At 36.9% G+C, this 21,860-nt stretch overlaps 2 protein-coding genes across 4 annotated transcripts; both read left to right on the top strand.

The window, feature by feature from the left end:
* The first annotated feature begins 1,192 nt into the window (after positions 1 to 1,192).
* Positions 1,193 to 12,353, top strand: LOC146467619 (uncharacterized). 3 transcript variants are annotated; one of them, XM_085125535.1, is made up of 10 exons: positions 1,193 to 1,614; positions 3,163 to 3,287; positions 4,067 to 4,456; positions 4,847 to 5,143; positions 5,777 to 5,881; positions 6,886 to 6,987; positions 7,890 to 8,003; positions 8,498 to 8,574; positions 9,236 to 9,359; positions 11,106 to 12,353. In XM_085125535.1, exons 2-10 carry the CDS (start codon positions 3,224 to 3,226, stop codon positions 11,135 to 11,137), a joined length of 1,305 nt encoding a protein of 434 aa, XP_084981661.1. In that variant the 5' UTR covers positions 1,193 to 1,614; positions 3,163 to 3,223; the 3' UTR covers positions 11,138 to 12,353. The 3 variants fall into 3 exon arrangements, with proteins under 3 accessions (XP_084981661.1, XP_084981662.1, XP_084981660.1); XM_085125536.1 differs by lacking the exon at positions 11,106 to 12,353 and having other exon boundaries at positions 8,522 to 8,574; positions 9,236 to 10,669; XM_085125534.1 differs by lacking the exon at positions 11,106 to 12,353 and having other exon boundaries at positions 1,198 to 1,614; positions 9,236 to 10,669.
* A 3,653-nt stretch (positions 12,354 to 16,006) lies between these two features.
* LOC146467620 (QRFP-like peptide receptor) lies at positions 16,007 to 18,063 on the top strand. The gene has a single exon (XM_085125507.1). It carries the CDS (start codon positions 16,189 to 16,191, stop codon positions 17,278 to 17,280), a length of 1,092 nt encoding a protein of 363 aa, XP_084981633.1. The 5' UTR covers positions 16,007 to 16,188; the 3' UTR covers positions 17,281 to 18,063.
* The last annotated feature ends 3,797 nt before the right edge of the window (positions 18,064 to 21,860 follow it).

Genomic DNA, 21,860 nt, shown 5'->3' on the forward strand with positions numbered 1-21,860 from the left:
AAGGGAAGAATCTCTTATACAAAAGGAAAATCGCTCAAAGACATGCTTGTTAAAGCAAATCTGAAAAGGCTTTTATCAACACAACGGACACACAGTGGGAGTCGTACAGGTCTGTCAACCCCATTTTAACAGGTTTTTCTACTTGCCGTGAGGTTTTCCTATTTGCCGTGAGGTTTTTCTACTTGCCGTGAGGTTTTTCTTTTCGCCGTGAGGTTTTTCTATTTGCAGTGAGGTTTTTCTTTTCGCCTTGCCGTGAGGTTTTTTTTTTTTTTCGCCGTGAGATTTTTCTCAGTTTGCCGTGAGGTTTTTCTTTTCGCCGTGAGGTTTTTCTCTTTGCCGTGACAGTTGTGGGCCACCGTAGTAGGGTGTTTTACTGGAAAATAAACCACTCGTAAAATTCATGCGAAACCTAGAGTACAAACGTTGTGGAGTAGAGTATCGTGCCTAAGTACACAGACTTAGTTTTCAACAAATGCTTCACAACACTTGCCAGTAGACTACTGCTCCTATACAAGGGGAGCCGCGAAATTTTCCCCGGAGGAATGTTAAAATATTCACACTTTCAAATACTTGACGACAATCGACGAGTAGAGGTTTAATCCTTGCAATCGATTTTGTTATTCTTGAACTAGCCAGCGTAGCCATTTCCGCCGAGTTAAAAGGCAGTCAAACATAGCATAACATTCTGAAGTTATTGCTTATCGGAACCGCAACAACTTGAAAGTTGTGTGGTTTTTTGGATTGGATTTTCATAGTGGTTTCCTTTTTCGTTGAAATTTAAAACGATAACAGTTTCTTTCCCCTCGTTTTGAATTTTTTTCTTTACTACTCATGGGATCTTACCCCCTGAGATAACCTCCGAGAGCTCCGAACCACACGCTGAGTGAAATGGCGCGTGAATCAGCTGCTGGACACGGCTTTGTAAACACGCCTGTTGTGCCAGAATAGAGCACCTGTAAAAAAGAGACTGCCTCTTAAAGGACATGGAACAACGTCCTACCTTCGATTCACGAGCGTTACAGACTCTTCAGGTCTTCAGTAATTAACTGAGAAAATATTTTGAACGAACGAGCTGTTTTTACGAGGCTTTTAAAATAGTCATTTATCGTTGAGGTCCTACTTGAGCTAATCAAATGTAACGAGTTACAAAGCACTTTTAACGATAAATTGTTTACGTTTGGAGCCAACTAGCCATGGAATTTTCAATAAAAGCACTCCGACAACCTGTTTGACTGTCAAAAACGGATTACTGCTACTGGTAGAAGGCTTAACACGTTGTTTGGTTCGTTTAAGTTTTTAAGTTGTTTCTCTAATCTTTAAACAACCTTGAAAAGGTTCGATTGAAAGTGCATACGTTTTCCCGCCTTTTTGGGGAGAATTCGCTAAGGTTCACGGAATCGAGGTTGAGAACTGCCAAAGAGTTAAATTTAGCCAGAAAACTCAGCTGATTATCATGAAAAATTTATAAATTTTCAATTTCCGTCTCTCTCGGATCTCAAGTTAAGAGGGTTGACGTAATTTTGTATTTTTATATAAATCCGGTTTAAATTTCCAACCTTCTTGACTGGAAATTCCACAAAGATGAAGGAAACGGACTTCCTGCCATAATTTTAGGTAAGTAAAGTTTTCATGTGTAAAACAAATCCTGTATTTTCTGTAACACATAATTTGAACTCTGATTCATTTGTCTGTTATAGGCTAGAATAATATGTCCATTAAATCAAACCAGATTAAGACTAATATCTAGACTAATAACTACAACTACAACTGCCTTCTTTTCACTATTCTCCCGTATTCCTGTTTTATGTAATCTCATCACAAAAGCTAAGATATTTTTGTTGTAATAATAGCCATCTAAATCACCAGTTTGAATTACGGACTCCATTTGAAATTTATCGCTGGGAAAATGCGAGGCCCGCGATGGCACTCGTGATATCACTCGATTAGCTTTGGTAAAGACATGTGTTAGCTTTTAACACCCTCGTGCTTCGGGTAAATACGTTGTTGGTTTACGACTCAAGGCAAGATGATCAACAAAAATTTTATGTTATTGTATTTTGTGATAATTTACAATTCCTGACCTGGCGATTTCGATATAACGTGCTACTCATTTCTTTATTCTGTAATGAACTCCTGCGCTACGACAGAATGGTAGAAGATTTACTTTAAATAATTAGTTGGTAGCCTGTCAAAATACACTGGCATGGACGCGCCGCAAACGGCATGCACACTTGTTTAATAGACATTGATACATGGATTGCTCAATTTTAGAAGTTATATTTAGCCCGACCTGGTAATAAAACTGTTAAAAAATCAGTAGTAGGTAAACAGCCATGTGTATCTGAAAGAAAAAGACGACATGAGTCACATTGGACTGCACGTGACATCGACGGATAATAATGTCGCTAATTGATAACTGTCATATTGAAAATCGGTCGCTCTTAATGTTCCAGTCCGTTGCTTTAGATGCCTTTTTCCAATCTGCTAGGGTTTATGAGACTTCCAACCTTACATGGCGTTGGGCAGTTGTGTATATTCAACCGCGGTGAAAACGTAAAAAAAAAAGCAATAGTCCGATAAAGACGCTTTTTTTATTATTTTGAAGTCTCAAAGATGATAAGTTTTATTGTGAGTCTGTGGGTTTACAAAATTATCTTAAGATATACTTTAAAACGTTTTTGGAACAATTAGGTGAATTGGTTTTCCGCATGCCACAAATTCAAACAGGAAACACACATCGCCCACCAGTCTCATGCATGCTTCACTTTAATTAAAAAAGACTTGAAACTTTGTAGTAAAGCGAAAAATGATATAGTAATTAAACTCAAACAGACAATGTAAAAACCTTACTTTTTCCTTTCTATGGCTAATACTCAGTGGGAAATTCATGTGTTCTCTTTTGGCACTTCAACATACACTGCGCAGAGTTAATCAGTCTCTGATCCATCATTCTCTGAATTTTGGTTTTGTGCATTGTTCCGGTGTTCTCATGTTCTGCAGTGTTCCGTTGTTCCTTGTTTACAACAACTTTATCTTCATTAATCAATCCCCGGCAAAATAGAATCCAAAAGACCACGTTTTATGCTTAAATGGCCAGGATATTCTTGTAAGTCATGAATGTTGTATTTTCCTAATAATATTCAGAACATCTTTTGGTTCCAGATAGTAAAAGACCGGCCAAAGAATACATTTAGGATCAGTGGCGGAGTTCTGTAAACATAAGATGCTGCTTCCCACAGAGATTTTATTTTACCTGATGTTACTGAAATCGATAACAAGAGCTCAAGGTAGGTATTTGGAAAACTTCTATAACTCTTTAGTGTTTATAATTAAAGGAGCAAGCCCAGCAGAGCAAACTTTGAAATTTTAATCTTCTGGGCCCAGTTGTTCAAAGCCAGGTCAAGCTAATCCTGGGTTAACATAAACTTTGATTCAAGTTTAATGACTAATCAATAAAGATTCTTCCAAAAGACTTAGACTTTTCTTTACCATTAGCTTGAAATTAGCTCTTGAAAACATTTAAAATAAGCGAGATGGAAACCTCGGTTAATTTTTAATCGGGGATTAGTGTTAATCGGCTTTCGAACAACCAGGCCCTGGTATCTCTAACTATTCAGATTACCAGCTTTCTCTAAAATACACCAACTTATGACAATTTATAAGCTTGGAAAGTTTATAGTAAGTCCAAACGTGTTTACATTATACTTAATTTAAAAATACGAGTTATTCGGCTATACAATTTTCGAACAGCCGCCATCTTGGATCCAGCATTTTGGATTTTCCGATTTTTTTATTGACGTACATGATGCCAGGAAGCCAGAAATGTGAATAAAATTAAAGTAATCGAGAACAAGATGCTAAAATGATCTAGACATGGTTTCGACCCCAACACTTCAGAATATTTGGGTAACATTATCACTTCCCTTTATAGCTTTAAAGGAAATTTCAAACGTCGATGTGGCTGGCTGAGTGAAAATTAATCCTTTGCTTAATTCTTAACATTATAGTTTAATTGTTAAAGTTGTTAAACATTACATCAGCTAACATTTAACTGTATTAATTTCAGTATTCCAAATGTTCGTTATGGACGAAAAAGGTGAAAACGCCCAAGTCCTGGACACCGTTAAGTTACCTACATGCACTCATTTGGACATAAAACATGACGTCACGTTACGTGGTGGAATCAAATCCGGAAATTTTACGAAGCTCGGTTACCTAAGAGACATGCAGACATGCGTGGATGCTTGCTGTCAGGATCAAAAGTGTGACGTGGCATTTATGCCAGGTCACGTGTGCTATTCAGTGAGTTGTTTCAGTGCAAAACTCTGTGAAAGCATTCCAGCTATTCCTTCCATCGCAGCCAATAGGAGCGTGCGTATTTCCCACGTAGTTCGTGGTGGAGGAAAAGGAGATGATTTGGAACAGTTTAAGAAAACCCAAGGAATGGCCAAATATAGTAAGATGACGTTGTATTTGAATGTTTTATCACAAAGGTTTAACCAACAGGTTCCCCTATATCATCTGTTAGGTCAAAACCTGCATCCATGTTTACAATTCATAGAATGCCCTTTTACTGTATAGTTGTTATTTTTAATGCTCCACTTCCATGGAAAACATTTTCTCATAGACACTGATTGGAATCCCGAGGTAAATGAATTATCCTAAGGTGACACTGACAGAGGAATCATGAAATATAAATTGACACTGAAGAAAGAGGAGACAAACTATTTTTTTTTTTTTTTTTTTTTTTTTAACAACTCGTGTGGTAATTCAGTATAAACAGAAGCATATGCTTCTGGTATAAAAAATAACGGAGTGTTTCATAAGACAAGTTTTACTTTTGCAGCTCAAAAGGACAAAGACCAGTGTACACCTAGCAGGATAATAATAAATCACACCCTAAAAGGAGGCAAAACGGCTGGAGAACTTAAAGATCTCGGCATGGTGGAAAGTGTAGAGGACTGCATCGAGAAATGCTGTGAAGAAAAAACTTGCGAAGTTGCATTTATCGTGGACAACAAATGCCATTCAGTCGAGTGCTATGGAGACGAGCTTTGTCAAAGTTTGCCTGTAGAAGATGAGAACATCTCACCAACAGTTGTTTATATGAACGTAAGGAATGGCAAGAGAATAAAAGACAAAGGTGAGTTACAGTTTATGTTAATTTAGTTACTTTTTAAACAATTTCTGTTGGCCAGCAAGCAGGAAACGTTGGATTGTTAGTTTGGCAACGGGCGGGAGACTTCTAGATCAGAACAGTCATGTAAAGATAATCGGTGGTAACGGAACATTTTACGGTTTGTTTTTTGGTTGGTTTCTATTTTTTGTTTGTTTTGTTTTGTTTTTTGGTGGGTTTGTTTGTTTGTTTGCCTTTTAGAGAACAAAAGTGGTGGATAAAAGACACCTTGCCAATGGTTTCCAATGTTATTCTACCAACGAAATGTCAAATTTTGAAATCTGCCGCTGGGGATAATTTATCATGTCAACCCAAAGTTTACAATTAAATCTTATTAATTTCTGCTTAGTACCAGTTCCCAGTCAAGTGATCATGATTGAACGGAGGATCATTCTTGTAAGCCAGGACCTTTCTTGATCAGATGTTTAGTTTTGCCAAGCGTCCTTTCTCTCATGGCTCTCGGGTTCGCTTTCGAGAAATGCAATATACGTTTTGTAATTACTTCTGTGCAAAAGGAAGGGTTTATATTGAAAAATCTAAATAGTTTATTCTCTTTCAATAGCTTTGTTTTTCTTTTTCTTTCCCTTTTTTTTTTGCCAGACACGTGTAGTTCCCCATGTGTCTCGGGAGTCTGTACAGCCAAAGATAAGTGTTCGTGTGATCGAGGATTTGAAGGATCAAACTGCAACCAGACTGCTACAACAGGTAAAATGCTGGAAGGGATTTAATACCAGCAGACGTATACCACCTTGGCAAGGTGATATGCTTCTAGTACTAGGATACGTTTGATTGGCCTCGTTAGGCAAAAATTTAAAGGAATGTCCTGGGAAACACCCTTTTCAGTTTTTTCTTAATATCTAGAGGTCTGAATGGAGTTTAACTGACAGCTGAAAATGACCCAAAAGTTTATCGGTCGGTTGTAAAATTCCATGGTCGATAATCAAACCTAAAACTAAAGATTCCAGCAACCAAATCAACTGCCTCTTACAAGTTCTTATTTATTCTTTCTTTCACCGTTCAAATGTATGAATTCTCACATATTAACTTACATATTTGGGTTTGTAGTTCTCAAGTAATATCAGATATACTACACTACATGAATATAAAGAACGGGCAGAAACCAAGTCCCTTAAATAATAGATATGATAGATCATTCGCATAAAGATATAACTTGATCTTCAAGATAATATTTCTCTTTCCAGTGGCCTTAAATTCCAAATTAAAGGAATTTGTGGTTATGACTTATCAAGCCCACCATAATTCAACCACAGACGAGCTTGTTTTCAACAACTGTAAGCATTAGTCAGAGGGCATGAGCTTGACTTCACTTTTTTAAATGGTTTGAACCCAGGAGTCATGTCATAAGTAAGTAAATTATGATCATCCGGGTGAGTGTAGTCCTGAGAAGGACTGTTTGAGGTGACTTTGACTGACGTTTCGACAACCTGGGCGGAAGTCATCTTCAGAGTCAAGTGAATTGTGGAAAGTCAATAGGTGGTATATATGTCTCTGGTTGTTAACCTGATTGGTCAACGAAGTCGGGATGTTATTGGTCTTTTGTCAGTAAGCCGTGATGTTATTGGCTGTGAAGACTGTAAAAAGTGATTGGTGCGTTTCGATCCTTTGAGACCTCAAGCAATGCAGGAATGGATCTGCCTCAGTCTAGCTATGCCACTTTCGTCTTACTAAATGTGTTTTTAACATGATAGGTTTTTGTGGCTTCTCTGGCTGCGGTGTGTATGGAAAATGTTCGTTTAACGACACATGTGATTGTGAACCAGGGTACTTTGGTCACCTCTGCAATCAAACACGTAAGTAAAAACAGTAATGATAAGAACAAACAATAACAGAAACAACACCATACGGCTTGTTTCTAACTGACAGCCAGTGAACCAACTCTTACTCGTCGAAATTGATTTTAAAGCAATTGGGAATGTAAACGGTAGTTTGTTTCAGTACCAAGAGATCACACCTCTTGGTTTGATATCCTTTTTTCGAACAACAACAAGAACAACAAAACTTTGTTTATACACGGTAAAAATACCAGAATTTACAATAGAGAATAAATCTCTATTAACTGCTTCACATATTTTCCGTGTGTGAGTCCGATACAGGAAACCGTTCATTGATAAATTAAAGAGGCCCAGACAATTGTCCGTTGTAAGTTCCTTGGGGAGACTGCTCCAAAGAATTGCTCCACTTTGAGAAAAGATATGTTTAGACAGTCAGTTGTACAGATACAGCAACGAGTTTTCACAGTTGTTTAACTAAATAATAACAACAAATAAAAAAATCCAGAAGTTGAAAAAAAATACTTGAATGACTGAGACTTGAAAACAACACAGTCATATTCTATTTTTTTATTTATTTTACCTGCCATTGAAAAAAAAAACATTTAAAAGATAAAAACACAACAAAGTCATGAAACGGCTTATATAAACAGGTGAATGTGTTGTTTCTCAGAAGAAATATATAGACTTATTTTAATTTTCGGACCTCATTGAGAGGTAGTTAGATTGTATAAAATCTTCACATGTGTGATAAGTTTCTTTCATCAACACTTTTCAACTACATGTAGTGACTGTCTTTTTTTATGTTATTTTATTTATTTATTTATTTATTTATTTTATTTATTTATTTATTTATTTATTTATTTGTTTATTTATTTATTTATTTATTTATTTATTTATTTATTTATTACTTTTGGGCGCAGTTACATGTAACCCGCCTTGTGAAAACGGAAGATGCATTGATAATTCAACAAACTCCACAAATTGTTACTGTGAGATCGGATGGGAAGGACAATTTTGTAACAAGGCAAATGGAGGTAAGAAATAAACAATGAATTGCATGAATGAATAATACTGAAGACTAGCGCACAATTAAAATCGCCAAACATCCTCCTGATTTGAGACTTTTTGCAGTTTTTTTCTGCCGCATTGACGGTAAAATGTTGGGGCTCTTTACATGGAGGGGGGATAAGATCATAGAGGGCGAAACGACTTTTCGTTTGGTTTACATGCAAAACTTTCGGACTGAGTGGTTACCACATGGAGAAGAAAAGCAAGAAGAACTTGTCGGAGGTTGTTTACATGGTGCTAGGATCCTCCTAACGCTAGGATCTTCCTATCCCTCAGCTAGGAAGATCCTAGTGTTTAAGTGCTAAGTGCAAACTTTTGCGTGTAAACTGAATACAGGAAACATATGGGTTTAGGATGATCCGCCCTCTTTAATCTTCCTAGTGCTAGGATCTTTCTCCCTCCATAGAAACAACCCCTGTACAGGGACCCCTAACTATGTGATACCTTTTGCCATTCTCAGATAAAAAACTTTATTCGACTTCAGGAGGAGAAGTGTTGTTCACGAAAATGGACCAAGAGGCAGAAATGGATATCAAGGTAAGGAAAACATTCAACCATTTGAATTGTTCTAATGTGATGAAACATTTCTTTCCAAACACTGGGTAGAGTATAACACAGTTCAAATAATAAATGCAAATATGAGGTCCTATGCAAGTATCCTCCAAACGACTGGGTGAAGATTTCATCTGATTGGATCGAAACGTCTCGGTGCTTATCGATGAAACCTTTACGCACTAGTAAAATGAACCAGGGATGAATAACGCGAAGAGGTACCGTTGGTAACAAGACATTTACATTATTATTATAATACTAGTTGTAAAGCTGAACACATTCAGATTTACAGGTTTCCAGGTTTGGGGGGTTTTAACTTAATGCTCGAAAATGATTTTTTTTTTTTTTTTTTGGTCAACTGTTCAAGTGAATTTCCTTGCTGAAAAAGACCTGTCGTATTATTTTTCTCTCGCCCTTCTCTCTTTCTTTATTCTAAAGGCAGCATTAAAATAATCGTTCCCTTTTAGGCTCAGCGACTATGTAAAAATCTCTTTAATACTAAATACAATCATACTGTGACACACATTACAACATACCCACCACAAAAGCCCATTATTTGTAATTTACGACTTACTGAACGTTTTTACGTCTTACACCTGATTGGCTGTAAAGATAACATAGGAAAACGGTATCTTTTCATTTTTAGATTCATCAGATTCCCTCTAAAGGCGCCGAGTCCATCTCAGCACTAGCTGTCGCCATTGGCTGTGGAGTGGCGGCTGCTATCGTCGGAACGGCTACCGTGGCTTTTATCGCGAGAAAAATTTTGGGTAAAAAATCTACGAATTATGAATTACTAAGAACACCTATAAAGCATAAGACGTAGCGAACAAATTTAATCTGTAATTTTGAGCAAAAATGAGGTGTAAGGATTGATGAAGGATGGACGCTTTAGTTTTGTTCATTAACTTGTTTATAAGATGAATATTATCACCTAGGCTTAGTCGAGCACTAATAGCATCACAAAGGCGATTAATAATTAAACGTTAAACGTTGAAACATGCATACAGTAAGATGATAAAATGTACGGATTTGGTTAATCCAAAATATTATAACTTTCCAGTGTAGTTTCCTTAAAAGAAATAGTACTTTTGTTAATTTAGTCGAAAATAACAAGAACCCTTCACATGATTCATTCAATCTATGTGAAGAACTATTCATTATAAGGATAGAGAGACTGAATTCTTTAATATTAATTTTTTTCTTCTTTCGTAAACTTTCTAACAGTTACTTTTTTTCGGTACGGTTTAGCTGGTAAAAAACAGCTGTTCACTTACTTTAAGCAAGTTTTAAACAGTTCAGTTTTTTATAAAAATGGTGACAATCGATAAAAAGAGATGTTTAAAAAAATGTACAAATAACTAACACATGTATGATTTGCCATAGCTATACTTATGCCAAAACTAAGATGAAGATAAACTAGCGTAACTGTAGTCAATATTATGACAAAGGCGTCGAGAATCTCTGATATCTAAATGTACAGTTATATTTCAAAGCATTCTAATTTCTTTATGGTGGCCAATTTTCCTTTAGTTATCAACTATGCTGATAAACCACAACAATATTTCAAAGCGTGCTTGCAGAGTGCTAAAATTTGCTTTTGAAACTTAAATTCTAAGGCATTGGTTGTCATGGAAACATCTAAGAATAAGAGCGGTTCTGGGTAAATTTTTTAGAGCACTTCCAATGCTGTTAAGGTATATCTTAAAAAATGTAATAGAAATCAGTCAAAAAGACATTCTTTTCTGGATATTTTCAGTAAAATGACTTGAACAAACTGTTTACGATACAGTTACACTGGCTTTTCTTGATTGAATATTAATTAGTTTCTGGCTAAACAAGTCGACTGAGAGATATAAGGAGCGATGGAGTTAAAGGTCAAAATGGAAGGGCCTGTAGATAAGCAATATTACGCTGTTATCTATGTTTTTAGCGATAATCATTGGCGACCATAAAGCATTAGCGATAACCCACTAGTTAAGTGCAAAAGGACAACACTGTAGTTAAGTGTATATAGAGATGAACACAATGATGTAAACTGTCTTAAATTTTATTAAATAAAGATGAAAATTCTCTGAAATTTGCTCCTTTTTCTTAATATAAAGACAAGTTTCCATGACAACCAGAACCACTCGATAGCTCCTTTCCCAAGAAAGCTAATAGAGAATTGGTTTGAATTTTAAACTGTATCAACGCTGGGGACTTGTAGATAATGAAGCGAGCAGTTTACCCTACGATTATATCTTCACCTCTGACAATTTTAACTGAATAATGAACACAAACAGGTTTTTATATTTTTTTTTTCACTCGTGGATTGCTTTCGCGAAGCGTGTGCGTACTATACATGAGTTTATTATCGGGAGAATTGATGATCTCAAGGAACCCAGTACGAGACACTCCGCCAAATTTGAGTCCTAACGATGACCAATTTGTCAGGGCTAGACTATTATTTCGGGAAGACGCAGTCTGCTATGACATTGCTTATAAATGTTTATTTCTTACCATCCTTTATGTAGAGCATCCGGAAGGATGGAGGTCAATACGATAGAGGGACTGTACAGCGGGAAGCTGAAGGCCATGTTGTCTTATGTCACTGGGCCGAGATACGGCGAAAACCCAACAACTGCTGCGTCTACTTGATGCACTGAGAGGCGCCTGGGCGGAGTATGCCCACGGCGACTTTGAATCTGAATAACCGGGTTTTTTTAATATTTGTGCAAACGCCATAAAATTCTATGACTATTTCAGAAATTTATTTGGGAACAATTTGATGTGGCCGTTAAATATTCGTTGAGTTTCATGTTGTTATGACAACCGATTTTTGACAGGTCGTTTTCCATTTTTTAAGTAACAAAAATTACTTTTCTTACAACTTTTATGTCTTTAGCTTATATAAGTGTTCGTTTAGTAGCTTTCATTACATTTCGTTCAATTTGGTGCTTTATTACCCTGCGAGCAGAGGCCCTTCGATCTGGATTTCTGGATTTTGCCAAGATGGCGGATCCAAGATGGCTGCCATTTGCCAATTATGACGAAATTACCGCTCAAAATGACGTCACAACTTCTGAAAGCTTTAATAATCGAGGAGCTTCGCCCCCCTCAGAAGAATAGAATAAGTTTGCAAACGTTTGTTGCCAAATACAAGTTGGCGTTTGTGACCTTCACGAAAGCAGCAACTTTCCTTTTCATAATATGTTGTTTTGCCCTGTGAAACCGTCTCGAGGAAGTTGTGACTTACCAACAGGGCTACCAACAGCTTATTATTATTGGTATTAAAAACCCCTTTCCACTAAACTGTGCACCGTGATCAGAACAACACGTAAAAATATATTTTGTATGATTTGTATCAAATGGCGATAAATGTATTGTTCCCAGAAACTATACTTTCTTGTAAAATAATTAGGTTCAACCGCTCTAAACCAAAATGGCAGTCATTCAAAAAGTAGACTATACCACTTCGCTCATTTCTGCTGAAGGAAAACTAGCGACCGCAGGCTCGGTCACATCCCGGCTTGAGACCACCTCGTTCCCCAGGGATTTGGGTAGGACAATCTAAGATGGCGGCTACTCGACTCACGTAACCGCCTTTTTGGGTTTTTTTTTTTTTAACGCAAAGAACCTGGAACGAAGTTAGGTTGGACTCGGCCACAATTTCGTTTTATAAGATATCAATCCTTGAATCAAAAAAATGAAAGAGGAAACATATTTTCTGCGTAATGGAGATGTAAGAGAACATACAATAAAGAAAATGTTTAAACTCCTATTCAGTTGTTTTGGTTACTTTGTTAGAAATACGGAAAATCAAATTATACAAATCGGGATGAAGAGGGGCATATCAATTATGTAAATACTAATTAATGATCAAACAGATCACCATATGCGCCAACGAACGACATGGTTATCATTTGCATTGCATCGCAGATCGCCACCGTGTTGAGAATTTGATTCAAGAATTTAAAATTAATTACTTTGTGCTACTAACAAGACTCGGTTTGTTAGTAGCACTAACTAGTGATAGTTAAAATTATTGATATTAGTAATATTTTCGTTAATTATCACTAGCTAGTGATAATTAACATTATTAAAGTTAGATAGAAGAAAGATCCTCACAGTTACAACGCAACTTAAGCAGTTGCGAAAAGAAAGCCTGAAAAAAAAAATGAACGGGACTCGAACCCATGACCTCTGCGATGCCGGTGCATCGTAGAATTAGCGATAATTTCTTGATAGGTATCCAAGATATGGTACTATACTTATCACGAAGTCAAATCTGCAGTTTTTAATTAAAATGCATGTTATTTTTATATTTATGCTGGGAAATGTTATAAAATACCAGCAAAAACAACCAAGTTTAATTCTATGTCTGAGACTAAATGGCTATTACCAATCGCTTTCCGTGAATTTCAATTTCGAGTTAATTTAAATCCAAGATGGCGACAAGGTTGGCAGTCATCTTTGATGACGTAACAGGTCCCCGGCAACTCTAGTAGTAGAAGCCATAATTAAGATCATATGTTACGACATCATTTAGTAGATGATGACTAGATGGTCAAAACAAAAGCCACACTTCAATGTGGACGTCAAGACCTCTTGCTCATCTGCATTCAAAAAATGTCATTTAAACTCCGCTTAGGCGTGGTCAACCAACAATTAATCAATCTTTACTTAGGTCACGTAGCGCCTAACAGCTTGAAAGCTCGTTCATATAATACAATGTTAAATTCAAAAAATCAATTGGTCTTTGAAGATGTAGTCTAAACTGCGTTGTAGACACACTGTTTGGTCTGAACTAGACTTCGTTTTAAAGTGTCTATAACAGAACAGTTTTTTAATTTGCTCGATTAAATGTTAATGTTATTCTCGTATGAAAATCGAAAAAACATCCTACGAATTTTTTCCTCACGGCGTGTGAGCCGCATAAAAATGTTAAATTTCACTTCTTGAAGGGTGCAATACCGTGCAGACAAGAGACTCGGGATAGTAGGTCTGTGACATCAATACAGGAACGTTTAGTCTCGCGGTTTCGTGTTGTTGTTGTTCTATCCCTTCCCTTGTTGTGAAATCTGACACTTTTTTGCGCCTGAAACGCGCGCGGAAGAAATATTGATAAGGAATTTTTTCCGATTTTCATACGAGAACAACATGAAGATTTGATCAAGCAAATTTAAAAAAAATTGTCATGTACACTTTAAATAATTGGCCCTGAAAAGTAATATATAGTTCTGAGATGAACACCTGAACTCGGTGTCGAAAACGTATTGGAAGGTTTGGATAATTCGTGAGTGAGATGCGACGAACTTTAAAATTGAGTAAGTATAAAAGTGGCATTACATTATCACATTAAGGCAGTAGTCACTAATACGCTTCTAAGAGTCGACAATACAGATCTATCAGTAGAAATCAAAGATACTTGCTGAGTGTATTCGGCCGTAAAACCCATCCAAAGACTACAAAATTTTAATATTAAAACGGCAACAGACGCTAATCTTTCCTCAGCGAAAGAACCTTCAAGCAATTTCTTAAAACCTGTGAAATGAAAGAGGGAATAGTTCCAGCCTATCAGCAAACATGCAGCCTAAAGTCAACCAAAATTCAAATTTTTAAGTCTCCGAGGTTTTCTAAACATAAAAAGCGGTCCTTAAAAATAAACCATACCGCCGTCCCGGTGCCTTTCACAAAGATAAAATACCGATAAAAATCTTAGAAGCAATTGGCTACTAAAAGCTCTGTATCGGAAGGGATTAGAAGGTGCGATTGTCAATTCTTTGAAAACAATAAAATCTTAAAAACGTGACCTTGAGTCTGTGCTTTTGCCACAATCGTGAACACTGGTTAAACGACTATTGAAACAAAAATTTCTCTCAGAAAGAAGTGACGTTACTGGATCTAGGGGCACAGAAAAGATCCTTCAAATGAGGACAACTCCAACCATAGTTCCCATTCTATAAATAAATTGGTAACTGAAAAGAATCCTTCCACAATCTTTCCGGCTTATCGACCGGGAAATCACCATGTTTCATACTTTCAATGAGAAACTAATTTCGTAATTTAACGATAGTATGTGAAAGAGAAAGGTCAGTTAGCCGGATGTCGTTTTAAATTATATATGTTGGCGACTTTTAAAAGCAAATGCAAGAGATTTTCGCAAAACTATGATGAATCTGATCTTCGACATTTCGGATCCAAAATCTCTCCAAAGATAGAGAGCATTGTTGTCACAAGGTCATGATCTATAATTGTCAAATAAAGGTTCTAGTCTCCAAATAGATCATGACCTCGGGTGTTGGGTCGGCCTGCTGTGATTATCATGTGAATTAGGAAAATGTGTTTTTCCCTTGAAATGTCAATACTTGTAACGTATCACCTTTGAGTTTGAACCATGGCAAAAGATATAAGGCAATAAAATACTATCCCAAAACCCTCCAGTTATATATGAGTCATTCCGACTTTTAAGTGGTCGATAAATTCTGATTGAGACATGGAAAATTTTTTCTTTTTTTTGTCATTATTTCGATCTTATTTGTGGACTTTAATACGAAGAAAAAGCCTTGATTTTCCGTCTCTGGGAACATACATGTCGGCCTTTTTCTGTTGTTGACCGCCTTCAAACTCTAGATAGGGTATACCTCAGTAAAGTAAAATTGCCAAATTATTTTCAAATTTATAATTTCCGCTAAATTTTAACTACATACAACAAACAAAATTTGGGGCAGAAATTAATAATTGTTATGAAGTTTTCGACATAATATTTTTCTTTTGTAAACCCAATGCCAGAATTAAAGATTTAAAATCGAAAGTTATCTTTTCAGTTGCATTTTTTTTTTCAGTTGTAAAAAATGAAATTCAGATCAGCACCAGAAAATGTATGTTTTCCAAAGGAGACGAAAATTGGAGGCAAATACTTCAGACAGAAACAAAATACTATTCAAAATGCAATAGAAATTATAATATCCGTGCTACTTGCCACGATTTTTGGTTCCTTTTTTTATTTTATTTTTTTTAGGTTTATACAATATTTTGAATCGCTTCATTAAAAATTCAAGCTCAAGTGTGTTGTAGTGAATACAAACAGTAACGAGGTTTACTTAAACGTAAGCCCCGGGTGTATATTTTATAGTTGAAGGGCGGCATAAACGTCAACCTTCTCATTACTATTCAATTTAGCATTTTTCCTGTTTTATTACCCTTATAGTGCAGTGAAGACCGGAACTGTTCAATATTTCCTAATGGTGTGTGGATGTCATTGGGGACGATCCAACACATTTTTACCGGCCAAGGAATTAAATGGTGCTTTAAAGCATAACTAATTAATTTCCTACTAAGAGTTTTAATGAGGATTGATCGAATGCAAATCCCGCTAACTGTTATATATACCCTGCAGTGGGTGTGAAGCGAGTGAAATGTCCATATCGGCTTCTTGCATGGGCGTGTAAAACTTGAGTTTCGAGCACAACACAACACTACGTCCAATTAAGCAACTTGTCTGCTTTCACTCTAACTTAAGGCAGGGGAGGCGTATAAAATAGGTAAAAAAATTGCTTTAATTGCTTCTCTGCTTTTTTCACCGCTACGACACTAGAAAAAACAAGTACTGTCAAAATGAATCTGGCAAATACGTCTTCAAGGGATGCATCCCCCAGCAACATGACAACACAAGGTGTTATGTGCCCGTCGATCGGCGACGAAACGACATTGAAAGCTGTTCAAACCACTGCATATTGCATCGTTCTTCTCATTTCGTTGGTGGGAAACACTTTAATAATACTTGTAGTGTACCGAAACCCGCGGATGTGGACCACATCAAATTTCCTCATCGTCAATATGGCTGCATCCGATCTCCTTCTTCCCTTCTTCGCGGTTCCTAGAATGATCGTAGAGGTATTGGTCGGCAGAGAACGATGGCTGATCGGGGGGACAGCTGGTCTGGTGCTGTGTAAACTCGCCTACTTCCTCCAAGACGTGTCCACCGCAGTGTCAGTTCAGAGTCTTCTTGCCATCACAGCCGAGCGGTTTTACGTGGTGATGTTTCCTTTAAAAGCAACATCGATGAAGTACAACATCAGATATATCATCCCCATGATCTGGCTCGTGGCGGCTGGCATTCACGCACCGTATTTTGGAGCCTTCAAATTGTGCCTGGTGAGCGGAAAATTGCTCTGTTGCCAGAGGTGGACCATGTCCGCTGGAAGCAAATTTATCTACTTCGTTTTAATTATGAGTTTAGTGTTTGGGTTGCCTTTGATTTCAATCATAATTTTGTACGCTGGGATTGTTTACAAATTGTTTCATCAAAAGCTACCACCCGGAGTACGCAACTCTACTACTCAGAATCAGCAAGTAATACGCGAAAGACAAAGCAGGAACATTCTGAAGATGGCCGTGACAGTCGTTGTGATTTTCTTCTTGTGTTTCACGCCTTTGGTGATTCTTGCGTTGCTGTTGACTACGCAAAGTATAAGCATATGTAGAGCGGAAATATTTCGCATCGTTGCCAAGTTTTTGGGTCAGTCGAATTGTGCCATGAATGCTTTTGTTTATTATGCATTTAATTCACAGTTTCGAAGGGGTTTTAATTCTAATTTGAGGGCCGTTTTATGTTGTGGAGCAGCCGGTGATAATGGTATAAACGTAAGCGTGAGATATTCCACTTCCAGCCAAAGGATTTTCCTCCTATCAGGGAAAAAGACCTGAACGAAATTGCAGCATAACAAGAACCAAGGAAACGTAATTGTCTAAAGGTGAAGGCGAAGTTAATCTAAGATAAGAGGTGTATCAGAGCACAAAAGTTGCCTATAATGACAAATGACTTTCGAAGGCGTACAAGGCGATGTTATTCGCTGGTGATAATAACCCTTCATCTTTTAAAAATCGTAGAAAAAAGTAATCAAAATATAGACAACCCACAAAATGGCAAATCTGAAAAACCTTAAAAGCCTTGTTTTAATTATTGAGTGTTTTGGACTAAAGAGAAAAACACCAAGAAAGTGCTTATGTTATTTTCCTCAATTTTTAAACTATATTTAATTTCATAATTAATAAACTAAAACATTATTTTTCGAGCAATTGTTATAAGACCAGCGGGAAGATACTTCAAGCGGAGAAAAACATGGTATGTAAAATTTAATATTTACTCTCCTTGCGGTTGGCATGGGTTATAATTAAGTCCCCAAAAATCATCTTTGAAATGGTGGGTTCTCCGAAAAGAAATACCAAACAGTTTTAGGGTGCAAGCTGCAAATAAAAATCAAAACTAAAACTAAACACTTATTAAATATACGTGCTGCCTCATTAACAGTTCTTCATTGTATGGCAACGCTGTTAAATTTAGCATATGATATTTAGACAAATGATGTGTAGTAATATTATCATATCTATATGTGCTTATCCTTAGAATTTTCTTTTATTGTAATGGAGGTTTTACTAGCTTAGATAAGTAAGAAAGAAATAAAATATACATGTAAGCCTCCAGGGAAATTATAAGCGTACTAAATCAACTCTTTAATGAAATTTGGATGAAGGTGTTATGTAAATAAACATTTTACTCTGGATCACGCTGATCAAAAATTTTTGTTATTTAGTAGTTTATATTTTAATCGAAAAGAATGTCTAAAAATTAATTTATCCAAGCAATATGGAGTGAACGTTTTATTTTTCCTGCATGTTTGACGATATCCCATCCTCACTTATACGAGATTGAATGTAGAATTATATTCGATGAGGCTGTTCGATCGATTTTAACTATTTTTTGCTAGCCGAGAAAACGTTTAGAGAATTAACGTCCTAAAGGCCTTTTATATAGATTTTTAAAGTGAAGTTAAAGCGAGTTTTGTTTGAATTGATTAAAAATGAGTCTTTTAATCACCGCTTTGAACTAGCGGTAACATCGCTGTGATTTCGCGACGATGATTGTGATTTTGAGGCGATGAAAGCAGGTCGTAAGCGACGGTAACACAAAGGCTTGCGAAGAGGAACCGCCAAGAGAACATTCACCTGTGTTATGCTCAAATAGCCCGGCCACAAGTCCACTTCTTAATGCTTCGAACATAAGGGACGAGAGGTGAATTCGCCAGACGAGCGACAAATTCGTGGGAAGTGATTGAACTCCACGAAAACGAAAAGAACGTATGATGCTCACATGATTTGTGCTATATCTTAAGCCTGGTTTTCACAAGCGAAGCAAGCACAAGCAAAAGAATAACAGTTTTATTTCAAGTGAAAACGAACGCAACGCAAGCACAAGCTCAAGAAAAGGAAAATTTTGATCCTCGTGCTTGTGCTTATGCTTGCGCCGAGGCCGTTTTCACGGTGAAATAAGCATTCTTATGCTTGCGCTTGTGCTTGCGTCTGAACTTGCGTCGCTAGTTAAAGCCAGGCTTAAATGACACAAAATTGCCGTCAAGTCGTAGCAGAATCGCCTGTGATCTAGCAGGCGATTGGAGATCGTATTCAGTTAAAATCGCAGCCACAAGTGAATCAAAAACCAAAGTATAAACGCGCTGCTGAGATAATCTAGATGAAGGAGGGTTGAAATTGTGGAATTTGTTTGTTGTAATATCCCTCAATAATAATGCTGAATGACTCCACAACTTCCCCTCTCCCACCCCACCCCATTCCTCGCCAGCGTCTGTTTACCGGAGTTACACTTTTATATGCGATCGACAAATCAGAAATCCGGCTTTTGAACAAATTTAATAAATATCTAAAGAGCTTCATTTGATATCGGTCAAATTGTTAGAAAGAACATTACTGTTTTGATACTCTTCCGAGTACGCTGATGTTGACAATGTTAATCAGTTAATTTCGCTATGATATATAACGAAAAGCATTTTAACGCTCAACCTCATTCCACGCAAAAAATCTCTTTAACAAAGAATATCCAAGTTTTTTATTGAAATAAAGAGACAAGAGGTAACTTTTCTGGAAACATTTCAGCGCGAATTGTTGTAAATGTCCACTCGTCGCGCATAGAGAAGTCATTGTGTTGCTTCACACATCGTAGTTGTTGTTGTTGTTGTTGTTTTAAGTTTTCATATTGTAGGAGCTGTATTTTTGAACCCGAGAAACCACAAGGTATATGCGAGGGAGGTTTTCTCACATAGTTACCTACATGAAATGACTGGACTTGAAGCTATAAGACAAAAAGCCCAGTGTTGTTTTCAGTTCACAGACGGTTCAGGATTGTTACAATAATTTTTGGAAAACGAGATTTCAATTTTTCTTGCTATAAACGCTCAAGTTAAGATAATGTTCTGCCTGTTATCGAAAACGTTCCCCCAGAAAATCAGACAGCGCGTACAAAAAGCTGTCTTTGGTTGTTTCCACTGAGTTCAATGTGGAAACACCTGTTTGTGAGAACTCAAAAACATTGTTGCCTAGTAACGGTTAATGGAACTCCTGGTATCACGTCTCTATGGAAACACGAAAAGAGCTTTTATTCCTTGCCTTTCAACACGAGAAACTTCCATTTCTTACTTTTACACGAGAAAAATAAAGGAATTAACTCGTCTTTTACGTGAGTAAATCTTTTAGTGCAAATATTAATGTTATTGTATTTTTAATCTTGATGTACCAAGGTCGAGGTCTATTTACCCATAGAATGTTGATTTTATGAGTGGCTTCCTTTTTAATAAACTGGGATGATCGTTTTTTATTGGTATATTCTGTAAATAATCCCTGCATGCGTCAGAATTACCAAATTTAATTGCGAATTAATTATAAAAAAGCAGCAACCGCCTTTTGATGTCCGTCTTGCCTCTCAATACTACGGAATAAGTTTCCTCTCCTCGCCAACCATCATTTTAATCTTAATATGGATTTGTCCAACAGCACTTTTGAACTGAAAGAGGAAGCCGAAAACTGCCTTTTGTTCAAATGGCAGCTCAGCCAAATCACACCCAGTGCTTTTTCACTGGTTATGGCCATATTTGACTGTTTGATGTCAGCTTTTACCATCATTGGGAACGGACTGGTAATAATCACTGTATATCGAACGCCAAACCTCCATTCGCCATCAAATATACTCATCGCCGGGCTGGCTTTGTCAGATTTTGGAACTGGCCTCATCACGCAACCCAGTCACTTCATCGAATTCATAGCTGCCTCAGTCCGCGGCGACAGCTGTATGGTAAACACTGCATTTTTGGTCCTTAATATCTCAGGATGGTTGTTTACAATGCTGTCACTTTACACTCTTACGTGCATAGCCATTGAACGCTACTTTGCAATAGCGTTCCATCTTAGGTACAATGAAAAAGTTACAGTGAAGCGAACTGTGCTTGTTCTCCTGTTAGCCTGGGTGCTTATTCCGTTAGCTTCAACCCTCATCTGCTTCAAGACGTTAGACGCTCCGCACAAGCTTCTCCTTACAAATGCGATCTTCATTATTGTTGGACTATCCATAACCAGCTTGTGTTATGTCAAAGTATTCCTTGTCGCTCGCCGTCATTTTGGGCAGATTCACATCCAGCTTCGAGGGAAATCTTTGGAACAGCTAGCGATTAGCACTGCACGCTACAGACGAAACTTTTATACAGTTCTTTTTATTGTTGGAGCATGTGCGGCCTGCTATTTGCCCTACAGCGTTGCAGTTTTGGCTGGTTTTAGGCAGAGGAGTCGAACTATATTATTGACGCTCGTCGCAGGAAGCAACTCTGCCTTAAATCCTTTGATATATTTTTGGAGGATTAAGGAACTCAGAGATGCCACCAAAAGATTAGTAAATAAACCATGTTGTAATGGTCCATAAGAGATAAGGATGGGCTATATTTAAACTGATTGTCAAGCTTAAAATCTAGTTATTTAGTGTTGGTTGATTGTTTGCTGTTATCGTGCTTCCTTATTGTTCAGCAGCATATCGTATTTTCGTTAATATTAGATTGTTCTAGGTAAGTCTGTCACACAGTCATCTAACACAAAATTTTCTGATTTCGTTTGGATATATTTACGTAAGTGCAAAAGATTAAAAACAGAAAACTTCGTTATCTTCGAAATATTCTTTTTCACTTGCAAATTCAAAATTTTCATTATAGGCTTTTCTTTTGTTATACTCTTTTTCTTGTGAAATGTTTGTATTATTTATTGGCAGCAGGAAGTATCTACTGATATTTAATCAACCAGTTTTTATCTCAACTGACTAATAAATTTTAATGTCGAAAACGAAAGCCTCTCTTTACAAAAAAGTCCATTATTGTTGGACTATTCATAACCAGCTTGCGCCAATTCAAAGTATTCCTTGTCACTCACCATTATTTTGGAACGATCATCACAATTAT

This window comes from Pavona decussata, unplaced genomic scaffold, assembly GCF_977016875.1.
Source record: "Pavona decussata unplaced genomic scaffold, jaPavDecu1.1 SCAFFOLD_134, whole genome shotgun sequence".
Taxonomy (NCBI): Eukaryota; Metazoa; Cnidaria; class Anthozoa; order Scleractinia; family Agariciidae; genus Pavona; species Pavona decussata.